The sequence below is a fragment of the Trachypithecus francoisi genome, unplaced genomic scaffold (genome assembly GCF_009764315.1).
Source record: "Trachypithecus francoisi isolate TF-2019V2 unplaced genomic scaffold, Tfra_2.0 Lachesis_group16, whole genome shotgun sequence".
Classification (NCBI taxonomy): Eukaryota; Metazoa; Chordata; class Mammalia; order Primates; family Cercopithecidae; genus Trachypithecus; species Trachypithecus francoisi.
The window spans coordinates 90,255,159-90,276,886 of NW_022681461.1; the positions used below are offsets into that span (position 1 = coordinate 90,255,159).

At 33.8% G+C, this 21,728-nt stretch overlaps 1 protein-coding gene across 5 annotated transcripts in view; it reads right to left on the minus strand.

Annotated features, from left to right (window-relative positions):
* The window catches only part of ZCCHC7 (zinc finger CCHC-type containing 7), a 281,226-nt gene that overhangs the window by 14,253 nt on the left and 245,245 nt on the right, over positions 1-21,728 (minus strand). For all 5 annotated transcript variants that reach the window (XM_033238073.1, XM_033238075.1, XM_033238076.1 and 2 more), the window contains one exon: positions 17,971-18,006. In XM_033238073.1, the coding sequence (XP_033093964.1) occupies positions 17,971-18,006 (36 nt within the window). The remainder of the gene's footprint in view (positions 1-17,970; positions 18,007-21,728) is intronic.

Here is a 21,728-nt window from a genome sequence, read left to right on the forward strand (position 1 = left end):
TAGCAAATAGGAAGTTGTTGGCAAATGGAGAAACTATTGTGAGTAGTTTCTTTTGAGGGGTAGAGGTACAAGCCAGATTATAATGGATTTATTTTAAGTAGAAAGCTGCTGAAGAACAGAACATAGATGACTTTTCCAAGAAATGAGGCTGTGTATCCAAGAAGGGAAGGGGACAAGTAGAGCAGAATACAAGTCAAAGGATGCCTCCATCAGTGAGATTTACCAGAGTGCTGGGCCCATGGCATGAGTGTATGCATGCACTTCTTCATTAATTTGTTCAAAAAATCATTATTGAGTGCCTAATACATGCCAGACATTGTTCTAAAATTAGGTAACTGAGAAGTGAGCAAGATAAAAATCATTGCTCACTTCTCTAGTGGTGAAAGATAAACAGAGTCAATAATACACAAACATAAAAAATATTAGCGAAAAATAGTATGCAAACAATTAAAATAGTTATGTGAATGAGAATCACTAGTGGTGACTTAGATTGACTTTTTGGGGGAAGCCTCAACCAGGATGGTCCTTTCTTATAACAAGAAAAGCCAGGCATGTGATGCCTGGGGAAACACCACTCTTGGCGTAAGGCATGGGGAACGAGTAGTACAAAGCCCTAAGGTAGGAACAAACTTACCATATTTGAGGATTTGAAAAAAAATACTTGTAAATTTGGAAGTGGAGTAGGTGAAGGAAGAGTGAAAGAGGAGGTTCTAGAGGACAGGGAGGGACTAGATCACTTAGGGCTTTATAAATCAGGATGAAGAACATCAGATTTGTTTTAAGTGGCATGGGATGCCCATGATGGGTCTGAAGCTAATGGTAGGCTATCAATAACTAGTTGGCAGCTGTCAGCAGGGATTGTGATGATAAAAAGGGTCATCTCTCTCCAAATAATAAATGCTCTCTGAAAAGGTCTATGTTCACAAATTTTTCTATTTATGTTTGTGCAAACATAAGACATAACTTATCTTTTAATTTAATTTTTTTAGGAGATGGGGGTCTTGCTATGCTGCTGAGGCTGGTCTTGAACTCCTGGGCTCAAGCAATCCTCCTGCATTGGCCTCCAAAAGCACTAGGATTATAGAAGTGAACCACTGTGTCCAGCTGGTTTTACATTTTTTAATGGCTAAAATCATAATCACCACAGAATAGTTTACAACACATGAAAATTATGTGAAATTCAAATTGCAGTGTCTATAAATATTTATTGGAACACAGGCACACACATTAGTTTACAAATTTTCTATGGTTGATTTCATGCTATAAGGATAGAATTATAACAGAGACCGTATGGCCTGCCAGGCTAAAGTATTTACTACCTGGCTCTTTATAGAAAAAGTTTGCTGACCCCTGACCTAGAACATAGGAAGTGTTCAATAAACAAATAGGTGGTGAATGAGTAGCTATTAAAGACTTCAACAGAGAGTGGAAATAAGTTATGCACCAATAAAGGTGGCAAAAGTAGATACAAACACTGAAAATCTCTGCTACTAATTGAGGACATGAGAAAAAGTTTCGTGGAATTTTTCCGAATTTATTTTATTGCCTAAATTTGAGGAAATAACAGGTAGTTCTCATGTATTATCCCTTAGTAGGAATTTTTAATTCAAAGGTTACTGAGTTCCTACTTTGTACAACACATTGTAATAGACACCGTGAGGAATACGGAGATAATAGACGGAAGAGCAAATATAGTAAAGATTTTAAAAGATGAAAGCACTAGGGAGGCTGAGGCCTACACAATGGAATTAAGTGTGCATCAAATACATATTTTCTACTAAAAAACTGCATCAGTACAATTTCTTCTAACATGCTGTTAGGCCACAGCCTGAAAGAACAAATAATATGTCTTGCTGCTATAGAATGAATCCTAAATGAGTTATTTAGATTTTAAAGAATTAAATATTTTACAACCAATAACATGCACACAGCATACAATTCAAAAGACACTAAGAGATAGGGTAAGAAGTCCGTCTCTCACTTCTGTTCTCACTCAGTTCCCCTTTCCTCAACGGCAACTACTATTACCAGATTCTTGTGTTCACAAAGACAGTACAGGCATATACAATTGTATGGATACGCGTATGTACTATATATGCACACACACATAATACAAAGATATATATTTGGCTTATTCAAAGAAAAAGCATGAAGAAAAGGATTTTAAGGACTGGGGGCAATCAAGGGCAAAATTGGCAAACTCTTCCTAAGACCCAGATGCTCTGATAAAATTTAGTTATCCAATGCATTTTGGGATTATGTTCTAAAGTGGGCTCCACTATTTACTAGCTATGTGACCTTAGTCAAGTTATTTACATGGTCGTTCCTTCATTTTACTCATCTGTAAAACGGGGATAATAATAGTAAGAGTGCTCCCTCATTAACACTGCTGTGAGGCATAAATGAAACTTACTCATCTTACATAACAACCTATCAGTAAAACCTGACCAGGTGACCACTTCCTCTTGATACAGACTCTTCATTCAGCTTCCCAGACAACATGCTCTCCTAGTTTTCTTCCACTTCATCGGCTATTTCTTCTGCAGTCTCCTTTGTTGATTTCTATCCATCTCTCTGTCCAACTACACTGCAGTGCCCCAGGGCTCAGTCCTTAGACTGCTTTTCTTCTCTGTTTAATCTGCTGTCATCTAACAGTATAGATTTACATTAACCTTTACCCTTGCCATTCTAAAATTCTATCTTCAGCCTTGATCTCTGTTAACTCTACACTCAAGTATCTCTACTAGAAAGTCTAACCAGCACCTCAAATTTAGTTAGTTAAAATCAAATTCTGTTCTTCCCCCACTCCAAATATGTTCCTCCCAAAAATCTTTCCCATCTCATCGGCAACTTTATCCTTCCACTTGCTTAGGCCAAAAATGAACAACCTTAACTCGTCTCTTGCTTATATCTCATACCCAGCCCATCAGCAAAGCTTGTTGGCTCTGCAAATACATTCACCTCTTTCCACTCTACCAGTAATGTCCTGGTCCAATTACTCAACTCTCGTTTGTGTGATTACAAGAATATCATAATTGGTCTCTTTGCTTCTATCCCTGCCCTCTACAGCCTACTCTAAATATAAGATGATCCTTATAGCGTGCAAATCAGAACATATCACTTTTCAGCTCAAAACTCTCTAATAAGTTTCTCATCTCAGAGTAAAAGCCAAAAACTTTACAATGGCCTGTAATTTTCATCTTCCCACCTCTCTAACCTCATCTCCTACTACTTTCCCTCACAGCAAGCCTGTCATGCTAGCCTTTTCACTGTTCTCTGAATACTCCAGACAAACTTCCACCTCAGTGCTTTGCACCAGCTACTTGATCTGCCTGGATCACTCTTCTTCCGGATTTAACATGGTGCTCTCCTTCACTTCCTTCAAGCCTTGGCTCAAATGTCATCTTCTCAGTAAGGCCCTCCTGACCACCCTATTTAAAATGGCTAGCTCCCTCCAATCTGTACTCCCTATCCTGCTGCACTGCCATTTTATTTTAAAAAGACCAACCAACCAACCAACCAACCAACCAACTAACCAACCAACCAACCAACCAAAACTCTCCATGGCACTTATCATATCTGACATACTATATATTTTACTACCTATCCACTCCCAACCCTACCCCCAGGCTAGGAGAAAGTAAGTTCTGTGAGGGCAGGGATTTTTGTCTGGTTTTGTTCACTGCTGTACTTCAGCTCCTGGAATAGGGCCAGGCATATAGGAGTAGTTCAGTAAATATTAATGAATGAATAATGAGGTAATGCATAAGTAAAGCACATGGCCTATAGTAAGCAACCAATACAATTTAGCTACTGTTAATAAAAATTTGCATACTTTGGGAAACTATTAATTTTTTATGTCATTAAGGGAAAACCTATAAAATCATGCTTAAATATATTTAAAAGCTTGAATAAATTAATAATACAGCTTCCTTATTGTCTCCCCTTCTTCACACTGAGAATGTGGTATATACTCTGACAAAATCAGGAAAGAATTAGCAATGCAAAGTGAATAGGAACTCAGTCTTATAGTACCAGGAACAAAGAGATCCTTCTTAATCGAGATTTTGAAAGCATGTTTCATGTTGATACTTCTTATTTTAAAGGAATCTCAAATTTAATCCCTGAAAGAAATGTAAACATGTGGATGTTCATTCATCTGAATAATGTCATAGTTAAAAACTTCCATTATTACTAATAAAAATAGCAACAGTATATTGTGCTATGAAATTCTAAACTGTTTCACAATAATTAATTAGTAAATGACATGACAAATGCTATCTACATACTCTCATTTTAATAAACTATCATGTACTAGGGCTTAATAGGAATGAAATCAGCCTAGATCTTACCTAATTAGAGAACATTTCTGTATTAGAATACAGTACTGAAAACTCAATAGTGGTTTCCAGTGGACAAGTTTTCATACTATGATCTAACAAAAATCTCTAAGCTATTTAAAGTGTTAGAATTAGAAATTTGTGACTCAATACTTATGCCTTGGAGCATGTCTTTATTTTTAATTAACAGTAAAGGTCCAATTTAAAGCAGAATGTGTCAACTGATTAGCTCTAAGTTCAGGGTTCTGTCATACATGCCTGTACTGCTGACAAAAAGTTAAATGCAAGGCAATGAATGTAGTTTTTGTGAACTTTTTTAGGTCAAAAAATTTATCTGAAGACTTTGACCCAATGGATACCAAATTAACTACTTATAAAAGCAGGTCTTTTGTACTTCTTCTTTTTATTTTTTGTTACAGACATTTAAATAATCTATATTTGTAGGGTGATATCTTGGAGATTACTTTACTATCAATATATAGAAGTAATAACCTGGTAGATAGCATTACCTATGAAAGGTCCATCCCATCTGCTATTCTTGCTGAAAGCTTTTCATGCACCAGTAAACTCAGTAAATATCAGAAGATAAAGCATAAGCCTACCACGCCACGGATTTACTCCTAATGTCTCCTCAAAGTGCAGCCCGATGCAACGATTACAAATGATTTTCTTCTAATGTCATTTTACATAACCCTTTTTTCTGCATGAGTAGGTAGTGTGGAATGAATGAATGAATGCCATTAAAACAGTTAATCATTATCTGGGACACTGGCCTACTCCCTTCACTACTAGGAATCTCCATGACAAAGGCCAAGAGCTAGAGCTGCCTCAGTGTCCTATTTCTAACAGTAATTTTTTATGCAAATGAACCTGCTGGGCATCTCCCTCTGTGACCTTCAGCTGCCCTTATCTAAACTGACTTTGATCCAATGAGGGCTTGCATCTAGCTGAAGCTCATTACTATATAGGATATGTAATCAATTTCACTAATTAAAGGGTATTTTCTATTCTGTGAATGCAAAATGGATTTATTTTTATAATCACACATATGCTTAAAGACTACACTATGTGTTTCTATTTATTAATCCAGTTTGCTATATGAACATATATTAAAAAGCAAATATATTAAATACCTGAGGTAAATGCATTCATAACCAAATGTAACACTGAGAAAAGTAGAGCCTGGCTCCAATCTTACTGACTAAATCACATGTGCATAAGCATCTCTTCAATCAATATGATTTTCATGTTTGAGAACAACCTTATTCTCTCATATTTCCAAATCAATTTATTCTTTCTATAAACTCACTAATAGGACAAGCTTTATCCCAATAGTCATGTATCTAAAAAACCGAACCCAAGTAATCAAACAGGACTTCTCAAGAAAATGTTACCCCAAATCAAAAGCTTGTCATCATATTCAAAGTCTATTAGTTGAGGTGATGTAATAGCATCATTTTGGAATTTTAGCAGAACAAAAGTTTAAATTTAAAATATACCTTTCTATTTCAAGATATTGCTTTTCTTTTCTTTTCTTTTTTTGAGACAGAGTCTTACTCTGTCACCTAGGGTTGGAGTGCAGTGGTGTGATCTTGGCTTACTGCAACCTCCATCTCCTGGGTTCAAGCGATTCTCCTGCCTCAGCCTCCTGAGTAGCTGGGACTATATAGGCATCCGCCACCACGCCTGGCTAATTTTTGTATTTTTAATAGAGATGGGGTTTCATCATGTTGGCCAGGTTGGTCTCGAACTCCTGACCTCAAGTGATACACCCATCTTGGCCTCCCAAAGCACTGGGATCACAGGCGTAAGCCAACGCACCCAGCCAAGATATTGCTTTCTACTAGCTACTCTAGAAATCAGACATACTTTTCTAAATTTTTATTTCATTTTATAAAGAGTAGTCAGGGAAAGAAGAATGTATACTTTCCCTTTCCTTTGGGATTGTTTAAAATATGAACACCAATAGAATTGTAATTAGTATATATCCAAGGGGTAGGAGTGGGTCTGGAATATCTGGGGCCTAAAAGAATCAAATAAAGAAACCTAAAAGTTAGGCACACTGTTTTATAATGAACTGAACCAAAGCGGAGGCTGTGAGACAACAAAGATGATGCTGTATTACAAAAAAGCCAAAAACTGTTCCCTTTCTTCCCTTTAAGGTGTTTTTCTGAGGTGGATCCTCACATCTGGGACCTGAACTCTAGGCCTACTTCAACTGTGGTTTTGGACAAAGTCTTCCATTTGTATACTGTTCTGGCAAATATTCACAGTATTAACTTCCCTTTCAAGAATACTAGGAGGAATTTTCTCCAAGCTAATGGCTTTAGAATTATTTTTAAATAGTGCTTCCTCTATGAAGTTTTTAAAGCTTTTATTTTTTCTTAGTGAAAAAACAGAATTCCCTGTATTCTAGTGGACATTGCTACTAATTTTCCTCACATGTTAAAAATGGCATTAAAAGTACCATGTATATCATATATACATAATATTTTTATGTGTTAAAAAACTATGTCATGTACCCAACAGACTCTCAATCCATTGGGTAATTCCTTAATTAGGCAGATTTTTGAAACATGTATTATGTACACAACAGACTGGAACGCCTCCTTTGGAGCATTTTCTAGTCTATCGGGTGATTACATCATTAAGCCACACATGCTACGTAGAAAAAATCCTTATGAAAATTCATGAAAAAATGTACAGCCCATCATTAGCATGCAGCAGACATGTATGCTTTTGATATTTTCTCTGCTAAAAAAAACAAAAAAACAAAAAAAACCAAAACAACTACATGAAGTAATTAGTCCAGGTCATGAAAACATGGGAAAGGTACCAGACACTGGTGAAAATAGTGAAAATAAAAATAGTAAAAAAAATGCATCTCTCATGGTTTACCTGAGAGTAATTTGCCTTACTGGAAAAAAGATTCTTAAAGAGTGTTCATTTGAACTGCAGAATAAAGTGTGTTGCTTTAGTTATTTGATATTTCCTGTATCTCTGTAACTTCCTCCCTACTTCTCTTTCGGATACACTGAAATTTTATAAACCAATGGGTTGAAAGGTTGCAGATGATCAATCATTCAAGGCCTTGAACTACTTTTATGTTTGTATACTTATGTCTTCATTTTATGTAGTCAAGAGTGTAAGGAATTACATAATTATATCTTTTTCAGTAAATCGAAACTACATTAAAGTAATGTAAATAGATATAAATTGTTGGTATAACTTCCAATAGTGAAAGGGTTATATCTTCACATTAACCACTATGCAAAATCTAAAATATAATATATTTGAAGACTAAAAAGAAGCATGAGTTTTATAAAAATGAGCTATTAAGCCTTTTAATTTATAACCTTTCTTTTTGTAAATGGGACACTCCCCCTGTCAAAACAACCCCACCAACAAAAAGAAAACCTCAGTAAGCAGAGAACAATGAACATATGCAACACAGTAAAGATCAGAGTAATTCACTTCCTGAATGCTCCAAATCTTCGTGGCTTAAAAAGCATCCCAATTTTCTCTAAAGGTAGTAGCATTTATTCATTGGGCCATAGCTAATTTTACATGGAATGCAAAAATGTTAGTTTAAGTTTAATATACCACCCTATTTAAATATTTCCAATGTAGCTCTCAAAGTGCAGAGCTATCCCTCCGTCTATTTTAATTTTAAAGTAAGTTAGCAAAGGCTTCCTTCTTAATCCCCAGAGACTACCTACATAGTGACACAAACGCACAAATTTATGACAGCAACATAAATGCTCTTCTGAAGTAATGTGCAACATTAAGTGAAAATCGTTTCCTGGAAAGATATTATAGGTATCTATATTTTATTTGCCATCTTAAACATATCTGAGTCTTTATGGCCTTATTTTAAAAATGTATTTCCTTTTTATATTTCCTGGTGCAAATGGACTGCATAAATAAGCAATGTGCTATGAGGCTTCAGACCAGCCGATAAAACCTTTCAATTTTCATGCCAGCTTCTTCTTTTGTAATTCAAATCCGCCTGGAAACTGGCAGCTCTGAAAACTGAAACAAGCACTGCCACAAATACCTTGTAATGCTATCGACCTTGTCTGCCCATGCAGTGAGAAAGGGGGATGCGTATGTGTCTGCAGCCATCCAGATAACACAACTCATTTTTTTGGGGGGGGTGGGGGGGTAGGATGGGGTGGGGATAACAGAAGCCAGCCCCAGACTGTGCACCAAAAGCAGTCATTACCAGGCGAGCTGGAGAATAAGTCTCTTCAAAATACACAGTGCATTTAAAAACCATATATGAGGCTGAGCCACTGCTGTCATTACCAATTTTAATTTAGCTCCTTCAGTTTGCCAGCCAGATAAACTCTTCAGTGCTGTTTTTTAATCTATTTGCCACATTTTATGTTTAAGATTATAGTAATATGGACAGAAGAAGGAATCACTTTTAGGGGAAATAAAGAAATAGATCCGCTTATCGGCACCCATCAGAAAGTTCATTAATCAGCCAGGCTTTGTGCCCTCTAAATTGAAAGGTTAAATAATCCTCTCAGGAATATTTCTCGGTCCCTCCGCCAATTGTCCGGAGAGGAGCTGCCATTCATAGCATGCGGGATCAGTGACAGGGTATCTTACCACTGTTTGGACCCCAAACAATGATGGACAAATGGCCTGGTTTACAAAGAAACCGTTTAGTACGTGGATGGAGAAGGACCACAAGCTTTGATGCAGGATGGAGGGATGAAGGCATGGAGACAGGATGTAGGGTGAAGGGACAGAAAAGAACACATAAATGTGTAAATCCATGGACATTTTATCTGAATGTTTATTGGATTAGACTATAAAGCACAGGAATCACACTAATATACGTCTTCCAACCATACGAAATGCTTAACATATTCAAATCTGCTTCTATATTTTCCATGTGATTGTACATGAACCTCAACAAAAAATTATAGAATAATAGAACCATAGCTCTATTATGTTTATTAGCTAATACACGGGGGATCCAAATAAACCCCAAGATTTTCATTTTTACCATAACTCCACATGACTTACAATATATGGCCCTCCCACCACCTGCCATCCCAACTCTGCTTATTCCACTGTAATACTCTTAACCATCGGTCACAAAGGCAGGGAATTCCACAGCTGCAAGGACCTGTTAGAAGGGGGAAGTAATGTTCTTTTGCTTTTACAATATGTTCCATCTTAGCCTCTGCTTGTCTTAAAACAAGGAACAAACATGAAATAGGAATGCTCTTTGAAAGAATACAAATTGCATGTACTGATAAAGTGCTTAAGTTTGAGTTGCCTTTTTCACTGGACCTATCTGAGAATACAGTTGGAAGTCTGCAGAACTGACCCAGCTCTTATATCACTACATTTTGCTAGGAAATCAGGCTGGCTTTTGGTATTAATCATGTGAAGGCATAAAGTAGTTTTACCTGAAGTGCAAAAAATTGATAGGCTATTTTGTTTCATTTCTTATCTGATTAACATAAGCCCTCTACCCCTAGCAGAAAGTATTCTAATTGGGGTATGTTTATGTGTGGGTAAATTTTTCAATTTCATATTATTCTCATAATTTGTATAGAGAGCAAATATTTATATAATTTATTTGCTTATGATAGAGAACTATATTCAGATGGCACTGAAGTTATCACTTAAGAATCACACATTTATTAATATATATTTTCAAAGTGATATTGCATTTTTATGATACATATTTTATATAGTCATTTTCATTAGGAAAGGAAGTAGCCTAAATGGAAAAGAATAAGACAAGTATAAATAATTAGAAAATGAAAACTGAGGTAAACAATTTTGTCAACAAAAGATTCACTTCAATAAATATAAGAAGGAAACATTCTTAGGAGACAGAGTAAAGAGGTCCTTAGGAATCTCCTAAGGTTGGGCAGAAGGCATTATAATAATCTGAGTTTGGGACGTCAGTCCAGAGGCCACCTCTACAGGTCTAAGATGCCTTTGGGTTTGCCATAGTACAGCTTGCATAGTATTTAACATGCTCTATCTGTCAGGTATTGTACTTTACATTTATCATCTCATCATATACTTACAAAAATCCTACAAGGCATTATCCCCATTTTTCAGATGAAGAAACTGAGGATTTTAGAAGTTAAATATTTTAACTATGTTTGCACATTTAGTATATGAGGAAAGACTCAGACTCTGAACCACAGTCCAGTCCCAAAGCTGGCATTCTTTTCTCTACTATGATTAAAAAAAATGCTACATAGTAATTTCTTCAGAAATTTGCCTGCCCTTCTGGCCCAATTGTATAGCACAGTTTTCTAAGGACTTTGGTAAAAACAGGGAGGAAATGTACAACTGTAAACAAAGGAAATGTGAGAGATCCAAGAAAACAAAATTGATATTGTATAAATAAAGTTAAGACACAACCCAAAACTTAGTTCTCCTAACTGAGTAAGAATGTGAGGTAATCCACAAATCAATGTAAAGGAACATATTTATGTAAAATGGACGCATTACAAAATTGTAAAGATGATCTTATAATTTATCCAATTGATTCAGTTCTACATGATTATTGAAAAATGAATGAAAATTATCTAGTAGCTTTACTACCAGTTGATACACACACATGTGCATTGCTTTTACAAAGCTAATACAAATTTCTAAACACTCACTTTAAATAATTCTTGTTTTGAAATGTGAGCTATCTATGTACTGGTGTACCAATTAAGGTGAAATTCTAATTTAATCCCAAAGATATTAAACTTTTTTTTGTTAAATGCTTTCTAAAGAGGTAACATATTTCTTCATTTGTTTTCAGTATTTCTTAAACACCAGAGTTGTTGGTCTTGGAGGACCATTGCACCAACCTCAAAATAGCTGGAAGAAAATACTTATAAATGTACCAAAAAAACCCCACATAACTCCCTTGAATTTCTGATATATAGGGATCAAATGACTAATAAATTTTAAGTCTAAAATCTGACTGATTTTTAACAATAATTCATTAACTTTTAGTCACTGAAAAGACTGTGCTTTTGAAACCTTACACTTAAGTTTATCACCACAGCTTACATCATAACATAAAATATAACACTATTTCAGAGAGACTGTTCATGTTAACAAGTCAAGGAATCTTTTTAGGAGTCTTTTCCTGCAGATTATTCAAATGATTGATCCAAACCTTAAAGGTTATGGTTGATCATGATTGTAACTAATTGATTCCTAAATACTTAAGACCTTTAGGAATTACGGTAATCTACCATGTTACTCACATGCATGACTACCAAAATGAATGTCTAATACAAATATCATTGGTCTAGTATATTTTATCTACATTTACTGTTGCACTGAAATGTCCAGAAAAAGACTATGGCAAGTATGATCACTTGGAATATAATTAATAAATGGCATGAAACACCTGTTCAAAGCACATATGCGAAATAATCACTTGAATATGCTAAAGTTATCTACATAATACTTCTACACTCTTTATGTGTACGTAACATATACATAAAGTGATGACAAAGAATTGGCATCACTCAACACTTAAGATTTTAAAACTATAATTTATTATATAGTTACTGTACAATGATAAACTATTAATTTTGGAAAATCTAAAATTATTTGTTTATATTTATATTCATTTTTGTTGTAATAGGGTCACTCTTTCAAAGTGCAGAGTTACAAGTAAAAAGAAACGTAGCTTTGCCCCTGAGCAAGGATGACACGCAAATTCATAAAGTGTTCCATTAATTTTTTTAAAGAAAGAAATAATCTTTGAGATTATATGAATACTTTGGGTTTTAAAAAGGATTTTTGAAGTGTGTTATATATGTTAAAATAAGAAGCACTTAGAAATGAAATTTAATTACCACAGTATTTAATAATCAAGAATAAACTGCCCCTATAATGACTAACTATAATTCCTTTTTAAGTAATGCCGAACACACATGGTGAAGAGAGGAAAGGGTAATAAAAAAAAAAGTCCAAACGTGACCATTTGTCATCCTCAGGATAAACATTTGTTAACAGATAAGAAAACTGATGACCACAACAAGTACTTCTTTACATTTTTAAAACAGAAGTACAACTTTAAGTCCATATGAGAAATATTTAAGTCCTAAACATACTGGTCTTCGCCCCTAGCCACTAGGGGCAGGATTAAAAAGCACAGGGACTTTTTCCGTCAAATAAAGAAAGGAAGTCACTATTGATAGTAGAACTTCAGATTCAATTATTTGATTATTGAACATCTAATATCTAAAAATATGAGCCAAATTCATGATGACTACTAAGTAGGTCATTAAAGATATTTAGAAGATGGCAAAAGCACGGCTGCTTCTATGCCAAAACATTTGTGATAAATCTTTCTTAAATTGTGTGAAGGCTGCATACTTCTCATTGCTTCATTATCTGAAACACTTAAATCTACATTAGGATTACCATCATAAAGTACTTGATATTATCTAAATATATTAATGCAAGGAAAAAACTATGCAAAATATGCCATATTGATTTCCCATTTAAACCAAATTAGTATTTGCATTAAAATACTGAAAATCAAGTAACTTCAAACCAGAATTGAAGGAGTGAACACTTCAGTATTTCTTTGTAAAGAAGAAAATAACATATGCATTTATAATTCACAAAGTTCATTTTTCCCTCTTTCCTTTACAGTAGCTTTAGAAAATCGCTTTTTGATGATTTAGCAAATTGTATTTATTTTTAAAAGAATCTCATTTATTGAGATTGATAATTCCAAGTTTCATTTGCTTTGAAATTGCATTTTTCCAATGGTAAGTTCTGGCAAAATGTGTTCCACATGCCAGTGAAATAAAGATTAAAAAAAAAAATCAGTTGACTTACTGTATAAATGTAGTAATTTATCATTCCTACTAAACTTAAAATATGAGAAGATTGAAGTAAAAATTATTAGGATAATTTTAACAGCAAATTATTTAAGAACAAGACAAGTATTTAAATAACATAAAACTATTCATATAAATTTTGCATTTGAAATATCTTTAAAAATTTTAGTCATTCTCCAAATGTATATTCTATCTCTGTTATCAGAGACGGACTATTACAAGTCATCGATGCTTATTCAAAAAAAAAAAAAAATCTTGTTATTCAGACACTAAGAAACTCAAAAGATAAACCAGTCTGATTTATTTTGTAGTACTATAATGGAAAGATGGCCCTGAAGCACTACAAAAGAGTCATGTGCCTTCTGAATGATCAGAGCACTATCACGTTCACCTCAGTAGTATTTAGTACTAAGGGCATTTTAAATGAAAACTAAACCTCTGACAATTTGACAGAGATGTAATGTCTCAATAGCAACACCTGGTCAATCAAAACATTAAAACAGCAATACCTGATACAGAGGAAAAAAAACTATAATTTACACAAGAGTATTTCTGGTTCTTGAGGAAGTGGGCAAAGTGAGTTGAACTACCAAAACAAAAGCTTCCAAAATGAACTTATAATGTATTAGCTTATGAAAAGCTATGTGTTAGGCCTCAAAAATGGTACCAGTAAAAATGGTGCTTAGATAACTCCAAAATCTAATTTTGGGGTTATTTAGCATTTTATAAGACAACAATATGTAACTAGTTCTATTATCTTAAACACACCAAAGCGCACACAGAGAAAAACAGACCTATCACTTGATATCTACTGTGTGGATGGAGTTATTATGGCTTTTACAGATCTGCTTATGTAGCCAAGGACCTCTCAGAAAGATATTTAGGAATCCGAACATATATCCAATTAACCAGGAAAAGAAAAGATTCTGGCTGACTTTTTGAATCTCTTCATTTCACATTTTAAGTTATTTTAAAAGAAAAGCATTCCATATCAGCATTAGGCAATTAGAAAATTATCTATCCTATCTTACATCACAATCTCAGGATAAAGGCTTTTGCAGAGATATAGTCTCAGAACCAAAACCACCCTCTTATTCCTTCCTTCTGGACTGTAAAACATAGTTCTAGAGTTAAATCCAAATCTGTTGACATTTAGGGGTACCCACTATGTAGTATGGCATAGAATGCTTTAGAGAATAACATTCTCACTCAGTATAAAACTCCAAACTGTGAAAACAAAAAAAATACATTTCTAAATGGGTATTTCCAGGTAAGGACAGAAAACTAAGTGGCAAAATGAAATGTAATATTGTTACTTATGGTTTATAAGATATACTCTGACAAACTGTGGCCGTAAGCCCTTACTAGGCCAGAAAGGAAGGCAAGCACACTCACTTCTCTACTCTTCTCCATTTCCCAGATAAAAAATATTCTATTTTTTGAAGTGCAAATTCTAGACATTCAAAATATTATATATAAAAAAACAAGGCTTAATTCTTCTAAAGCAGTTACATTTGCTTCCTGCTTAAATCTTCAGTTGAAATAAAAGGCAGTAGGGTTGAAATACATTTTAACAATGCACACAAAGAAATCAAATGCAAAATTAAACATAAAAGATGCATTGTGCTTTTCAGTTCTTAACATATACAGCCCTCAAATAGCAAACTCCTGGTTACTTTTTAAAGTAAGTAGATTAAAAACAAGATTAACCAAATGTCCAACTCATGTCAAATCATAGCCTCTACTAGTTAAAAATTCTGTTGGTTGTAAAACTCTGTTGGTGGCCATATTGGCCCAGGATTTTTAATATAAATGAGAGTAGAAATGACAGGGGGTGGGGGAAGGGACATTTTTTCTTGAATAGTTAAAGAGGGAAAATTTTTATCTAGAATTAGTTATTTGAAAGATGAGAAAGAACATTAAAAGTCAGCCTTTACAAAAATCTGAAAATGTAGCAGAAATGAAAATACAAGAAGTTGTATTATTAAACATTTAAAAACATTCTAAACATTTTTGAAGGAGGTAAAAATATTAACTACTTGAGGAAATTATGTAATTGTTAAATAAAAACAGTATTTTTTTTTATGGTCTCCAAATTGATAAAGACATTAAATTATATAATTTTAGGATCATTAAAACATAAAAAGATGGTGTCATCAGATGGTTGTTAGAATATGGATGTTTGTGTGTATGTAGTCTTTTTAGTTTTATTAGCATGCGCCCTTTAGAATGACGATCTTTAGCTTTTATTAATGTAGTCGAGTCTAGCTGATTAAAAAGGTATTATATTCATATATAGGTTGTTGAAGATATTTCATTTTATTTTCCTTGAAATTGTTGAAAATAGCGAACACTTCTATAACTTTCTTCTTAGTTCTGAAAGTGTTTTAAGGATGTTTTTATTTGGAATATTTCAGAAGTCCACTAGTAACAATCAACTACACCACATTTCTTATGTGTTTGAGAAACAATATTCTGTTTAACCTACAGACTTTTTTGATTTTTAAAGAAAATGATTCCTGGGTGAACATTAATTTACTGTTAAAATTTAAGTTGCTCTATAAATGACCTTCGAGTTGGGAGGGAGATAAAAGCAACTGTAAAGCTCCCAAATATAAACATTTCCAAACTGGATACTAATCACCTTTCCCATCATTTGGGATAAGAAATATGACAATTTTGGTTAGAAAAAGTAATTAATCAATGCTTAAGTGCAGAAAGCTCCAGAGTTTTAAGCAGCCTGGTTTAAATGAATAAGTAGTAACAATTCTAACCAAGGCTTCATTACTTGGTCATTGCGCTGACTGACTCAACATTCATGTGTGAGGGCTACTAGGAGTCAATAGATGGCAGTCCATCGCCTAGTAAAAGAGCTGAAGATGACTAAAATCACCATGCATCTTGCTTTTATTCAAGGTTGAATATTCCTTCATTGCATACATTTGGATATTGTCCATACACTGATAATTTAAATACTTAACCATTTTATTTTAGAGACAATGATATATGCACAACTTCATAAACACGTTAGTTTTATATTTATACTTCCATAGTAAACTCATTATTAATTTCAACTTGATAATTTATAAACTGTGATGGCAACTTCAATATTATTTTTTAAAAATTAACCAGGATTCCAGATTGGAACAAAGTTTTCAAACTGAATTTGTTATACCTATAAATAGAATATATTGTAATTCCTTAAAAAGTAAATTTATTTTGTTTTCATTTATTTTTTCCTAATGATTCTTTTTAAAATTTATGTTTCTGAACAGCTAAAATATTAAGCAAACCATCAAATATTTGTTATATTGAAACAAATTTTTACCCTTTAACTACAGGTATATAAAAGAACACAGGTGCAAATAATCAAAAGAGCAGCTTTAAAATCATACTTCCTACATTTCAAGATTGGAATTGTTTAAATTAAGGGAAAAGCTGAAATAAATGCAATGTCAAATCTATAAGGATATTACTTTATACAGTTACAAAGAGTAGCTCTGTGATCTCGAAAAGTGTAACACATATAATTAGATTCTAATTAAGTTTAGGCTGTAAGGATATCACTATGTTATGATAAAAAACTGCTATATAAGCACAAACTTAATGTATTCAGATGAATTACATCTGTAACATATATGTGTAACATACATGGGTATGTATATATTTTTGGGTATAACATGTTTTTAACAAATCCTAATTTGAGATTTGAGGAGTAGTTGAGGAGTTACAGCTTTCTACTGAAAATCTTTAAATAAATTAAATGGTAATCACAAAGTGTGAAAACAAACCACCTTATATAATTTATGGCCTCTTGGGCCTGTGACAGACAGACAGGTAGTTTGAGTCTACTTGTTGGTTTACTTTTATTTCTCTAAGGAGAATGATAAGAAGAAAGTCATGTTTTGAAAGAACTTTGCCCTTTGTATTTTTACAAGCTGTCTTTGTGTAAACAAAATTTTGAAATATGCTAAACCTTAAGAAACAATGTTTAACAACTTTTAATTAATATATATTGTTATATAACTGTAATAACTAAAAGAATAATGATCTGTTGCTTTGCATAACATATTTAATACAGTAAAAGAAGTGAGTAGTAAGGCTATGGTGAATTATTGAAATGATTTAAGCTGAACAACATTAAAAGTAAGCTAAATTCATAATATTGAGCACTAGTCAATTAGATTCTCTAGCAAACTATATTTTCTGCTTCTACTTAGCCTAAAATCATAATAAAAGGAAACCAGGAATTGAATAATTTGAATGGTATTAAGCAGATATTTATACATTTTGAATAAGTCAAGAAGGGCTTAAGGATATGACAGTTGAATTATTCTATATGAAATATATACTAAGCTTTTTCTAGGTTCATTGAAAAAGATGAGTAACTGTTTCAGTAAAGGCAATTGAAGGTACTGTGGACTGAATGCTTATGGACTGTGGATAATACAACATTTAAAGACACTGGATTATTATTCTTTAAGGCTCCCAGTATACTTTTTCCCTTTAGTTTAATGAATATAGTCTGGAAGACTAAGAGATACCATGATGTAATCATTAAATGATGTGAGTAATAAAAAAATCAAATTCTTTTAAGAACAGGAAGATAGGGTAGGGGGCAGTGGAAAAGAGAAAAAGTATATTATTGCTTTCTCAGTACAAAAACTCTTCAGATGTTTATTATCTTCCAGCAGAAGATGCTTGTCTATATTTTATGGTCAGCAGTTCAGAGAAGGATAAATAGGCTAGGTCTTGGGGAAAATAAAAAAGGTGTTTCTACTCACCGTTAGGTGATACTGCCTCCAGATTTCTGTGCAAGCCTGGAAAATAAAAATATTGATCAGCTGGGAGCATGAAACAAGGTACTTTACAGCCTGTTGGTTTTGGCATAACCCAGCATCCACCGGTGTCGGTCACAGGAAAATAAGAAGCTTAACAGAAAGGGTCTGCATTTCAGCTTCAAAAACCTGGCTAGACAGTTTAATTGAATTTTACACTGGTTTAACACACTCCCTGCCATTGTCAGAAAGCCAGTAACAAAGTTTTCTCTCTCTTTTTCTTTTCAGGTTAGAAGTTTTGGGCACTAAGATGTGATAAAGAGCCATAACTCAGTTAAACTGATAAATGAACAGCAGTGGTCAAAATAACAAAACTCACCAAGTACACCTTTTAAAACAACATTTTGAAGTTTGGTAGTAAGATGGAAAACAATTTAATAGTAACTGCTTTAAGAAGACTTCACTGTTATTATATATTTGTGACAGTTGTTGGCATCTTTTACCGAATCACTTGGTGCTAACTTTTAATACTCTATAAGAAAGAGAATTAAAAACAACAAGAACAAAAACGACAGCAAGAAACTAAAATCCAAAATGTTGAATCTTTCCATATCCACATCTGTAGTGAAAACAACTTAAAAAAAACCCCAAAACCTCAATAATCCTGTAAAAGATATACTTACTGAAACCAGAATAGGTAACAACAAAAGAACCAACCAAACAAGCAAATATAAACAATAGCAGCAACAACAAAAACAGTGATAAGAATGTATTTTCTTACGAATACATATATAAATCTTCTTACACCTAAATTATGACCTTGTTAAGGACACTTTTTCTAACCAAGCTGCTTATGTATAGTTGATCAGTTTACCATCTTCTCAGGAGCAAAGAGTATGTTGTTTCTAACTATATAAATGATTTGAATAAATTAAAACACCAAGCAAAGGAAATCGTGATTCTAAAAGTGAACGGAAATTTATAGCTTTTGTTTATAGATGGATGCCTAGAGTAAGACTTTCTGAAATCTTTGTAATTTTTGACATCTACTATGAAACAACTCCTTACTTGATTTGTCATTCCTCTTTCATTTATTTTTCAAAGTATTGATAAGACTAACAAAGGTAATTCATACAATCTGAAAATACCATGGGTATGACAAGAATTTAGGAAACAACATTTGAATGCCAATACCTCTACTGATTATACCACCATAAGTGATTAGACAAAAAAGTAGATATGTTTCTAATGCTGAAACATATCTATGCTGAAAAATTTTATTCTTTATGCATTTTAAGATTAACTTTCCTGTGTAATTTCCTATCGACAGTTGTGTAGACTGCTCCTATAGGAAGCAGTCTATACAGCTTTCTATAGCAAAGACTGTTTAGTGTTCAGCTTTCCAGTTTTAATGTCAAATTCCTTGAAACTAAAGTGTCTTACAAAAAAAAAAACAAAAACCCACTTATTATACCCAGTCATTTCTGGATGAACAACGCTGATGAAAAGACAACTATTTTAAAAAAGTAAAAGGTTGATTCACAAGACAAAAGATCATGTTAGTACCAAATGTAGCCACAAACTTTAGGTTACAAAGGTTCTTAAGAATATATACAAAAAATACCTAGTTTTATAAACATGTATGCACACAAAGATCTAATGTACAATATATCCTTAAATATTCATTTCCTACCTTCTATCATAAGCTTTTTGCTGTGTACATATAATTTGAGTTGGATTATTGTAGAAATAAGCAAGCAGTTATTTATACATTAGTTATGGATAGTTCTTGATTACCACAGTGTCCTCAGAATAATACGGTTGAAAAATCGCAATCACTGAGTTGTCATACACTGGCAGAATGCCACTCTACCATGTGACCTTTTCTTGTGTTGCAGCAATTTAGTAATAAAAGAAAGAATTACTTGGTTTTTGAACAATCATCTGATTGCTCTGTACATGAAGATGATGCCTGATATAGAAAATTAGTAGTGAGAGACATGAAACTCCTTTTCATTTATTAGACAATAGTATTATAATTTTAAAAAACTCCTGCTTGACTATCTCATAAGTATTTTTACTCAACATTCTCATGCATAGTTTCATTTTGCTATTTTTTGTAATACCTATTTATATTTGAGGTTAAAAAGTAAACAAGTATTTTTCATTTCAAACTAGGTGCCAATATAAGGCACACACCTTTATTTGTCACTATGTATCATCAATGAATTTTTAAAACCTTAATTTTTATTTTTGCTTGTTATGGCTTCAACTTCTTTTTACCATTCCTTAGTCATTGCATGTATTTTTCTTCTTATCAAATAGAATGCCACAGCACCCAAATGCATATATCTACTGCATGGAAAATTATACACCTACTGCATAAAATAAAGTAATTTCTTAAGCAAGAAGCTTACTATTACCACTAACTTTGGTCTAGTTAAAAAATATTTAAAATGAATTATTAGTTGGCTATGGAACTCATCTAAGATGTAAATTCAACAAACTATGAAAATACAATTGCATTTATTGGTTACCCTGGTGATCTCAGCTTACTGGCACTTAAAGGGATGGCAACCCAAAGGGCCTCCTCAAATCACACAACTGAAAACATACGAAGTGTACTTGTACATCTGTTTTAGCAATGTGCTACATTGTTTGCCAACTTCTGCCCAACTAGTTTACCCGTCTATTGTATTTTATATAATAAACCATACATAAACAACTGAGTGTTATTATTCATAAAATTCAAAGATGAATCAACATAGTTTGCCACACCAGATGAACTGAGAGTTTATACTGTGCATTTTGACCCATATTGAATTTTATCAGGTGCTAATTATTGTTTTACGAGAACAACGGCTTAGTGCATCTGTTGTTTAATTCCCACTTCCCTATTCTCAAATGTGAACATCAAAGAAAATAAAACACTCAATCTTAAACAGCCCCTGACAGCAGACCAAGACTCAAGTGCTCAATAGACAAGGCCCTTGCCACCAGTTCTCATATTTCCACAACAATGAACAAACACAAAAACACCACTAAGCGGCCTTTCCTCCTCCTCAGCTCCCCTTGGCCAGTTGTCTGCCTTGTACTAGAGAGAGCCCTTGAACGCAGCCCTGCTGGGAACACAGCACAGGAGAAAGGATTAGCCTTACTAACATGCTAGCATTTGCAAAAGGGAAGAAAAAAACCCCAGTACTGTATTTGGTATATGAATAACCAAAATGTATGAGCTGACAAGAGACCAGGACAGGCCTGTGGCTCCCCGGGAGAAAATGTAGCTGTGATGAGTGACAGGGCTTTCAGGAAATATGTTCACAATCACAGACAGTGAAGGCCATGACCTAGATCGTTTAAGAGCTTGTCTTGTCAAATTATCAAAAGCTTCTTCCTCTCTGAATAAAGAGTGACATAAGTGAGTGTCAGAAAGCTGCAGGCTGACAAGCCAAGCATACAATAACAGAATGCACGTCACATACATGCTGAACACCGCCACTGCTAGCGGCAAATCTTAATGAGAGCGCGGCCAGCCCAGGAGACTTGGGTCCCTGCTGGCACAGCTACTCATCTCACAAAAATCCTTCAGCTCCAAGTCAGTTAGGCTCTGACACGACAACTACAATTACGAAACACAACTTTTTAACAGAATCCTCTGGTGCTTTGTCAAAGCCTCTGTTGTTAGGAATTGGCCCCCTCAAGTCACTACAGCAAAACAAAAGATTTAATAAAACAAGCAATATTCATTGATGGTGAATAACATA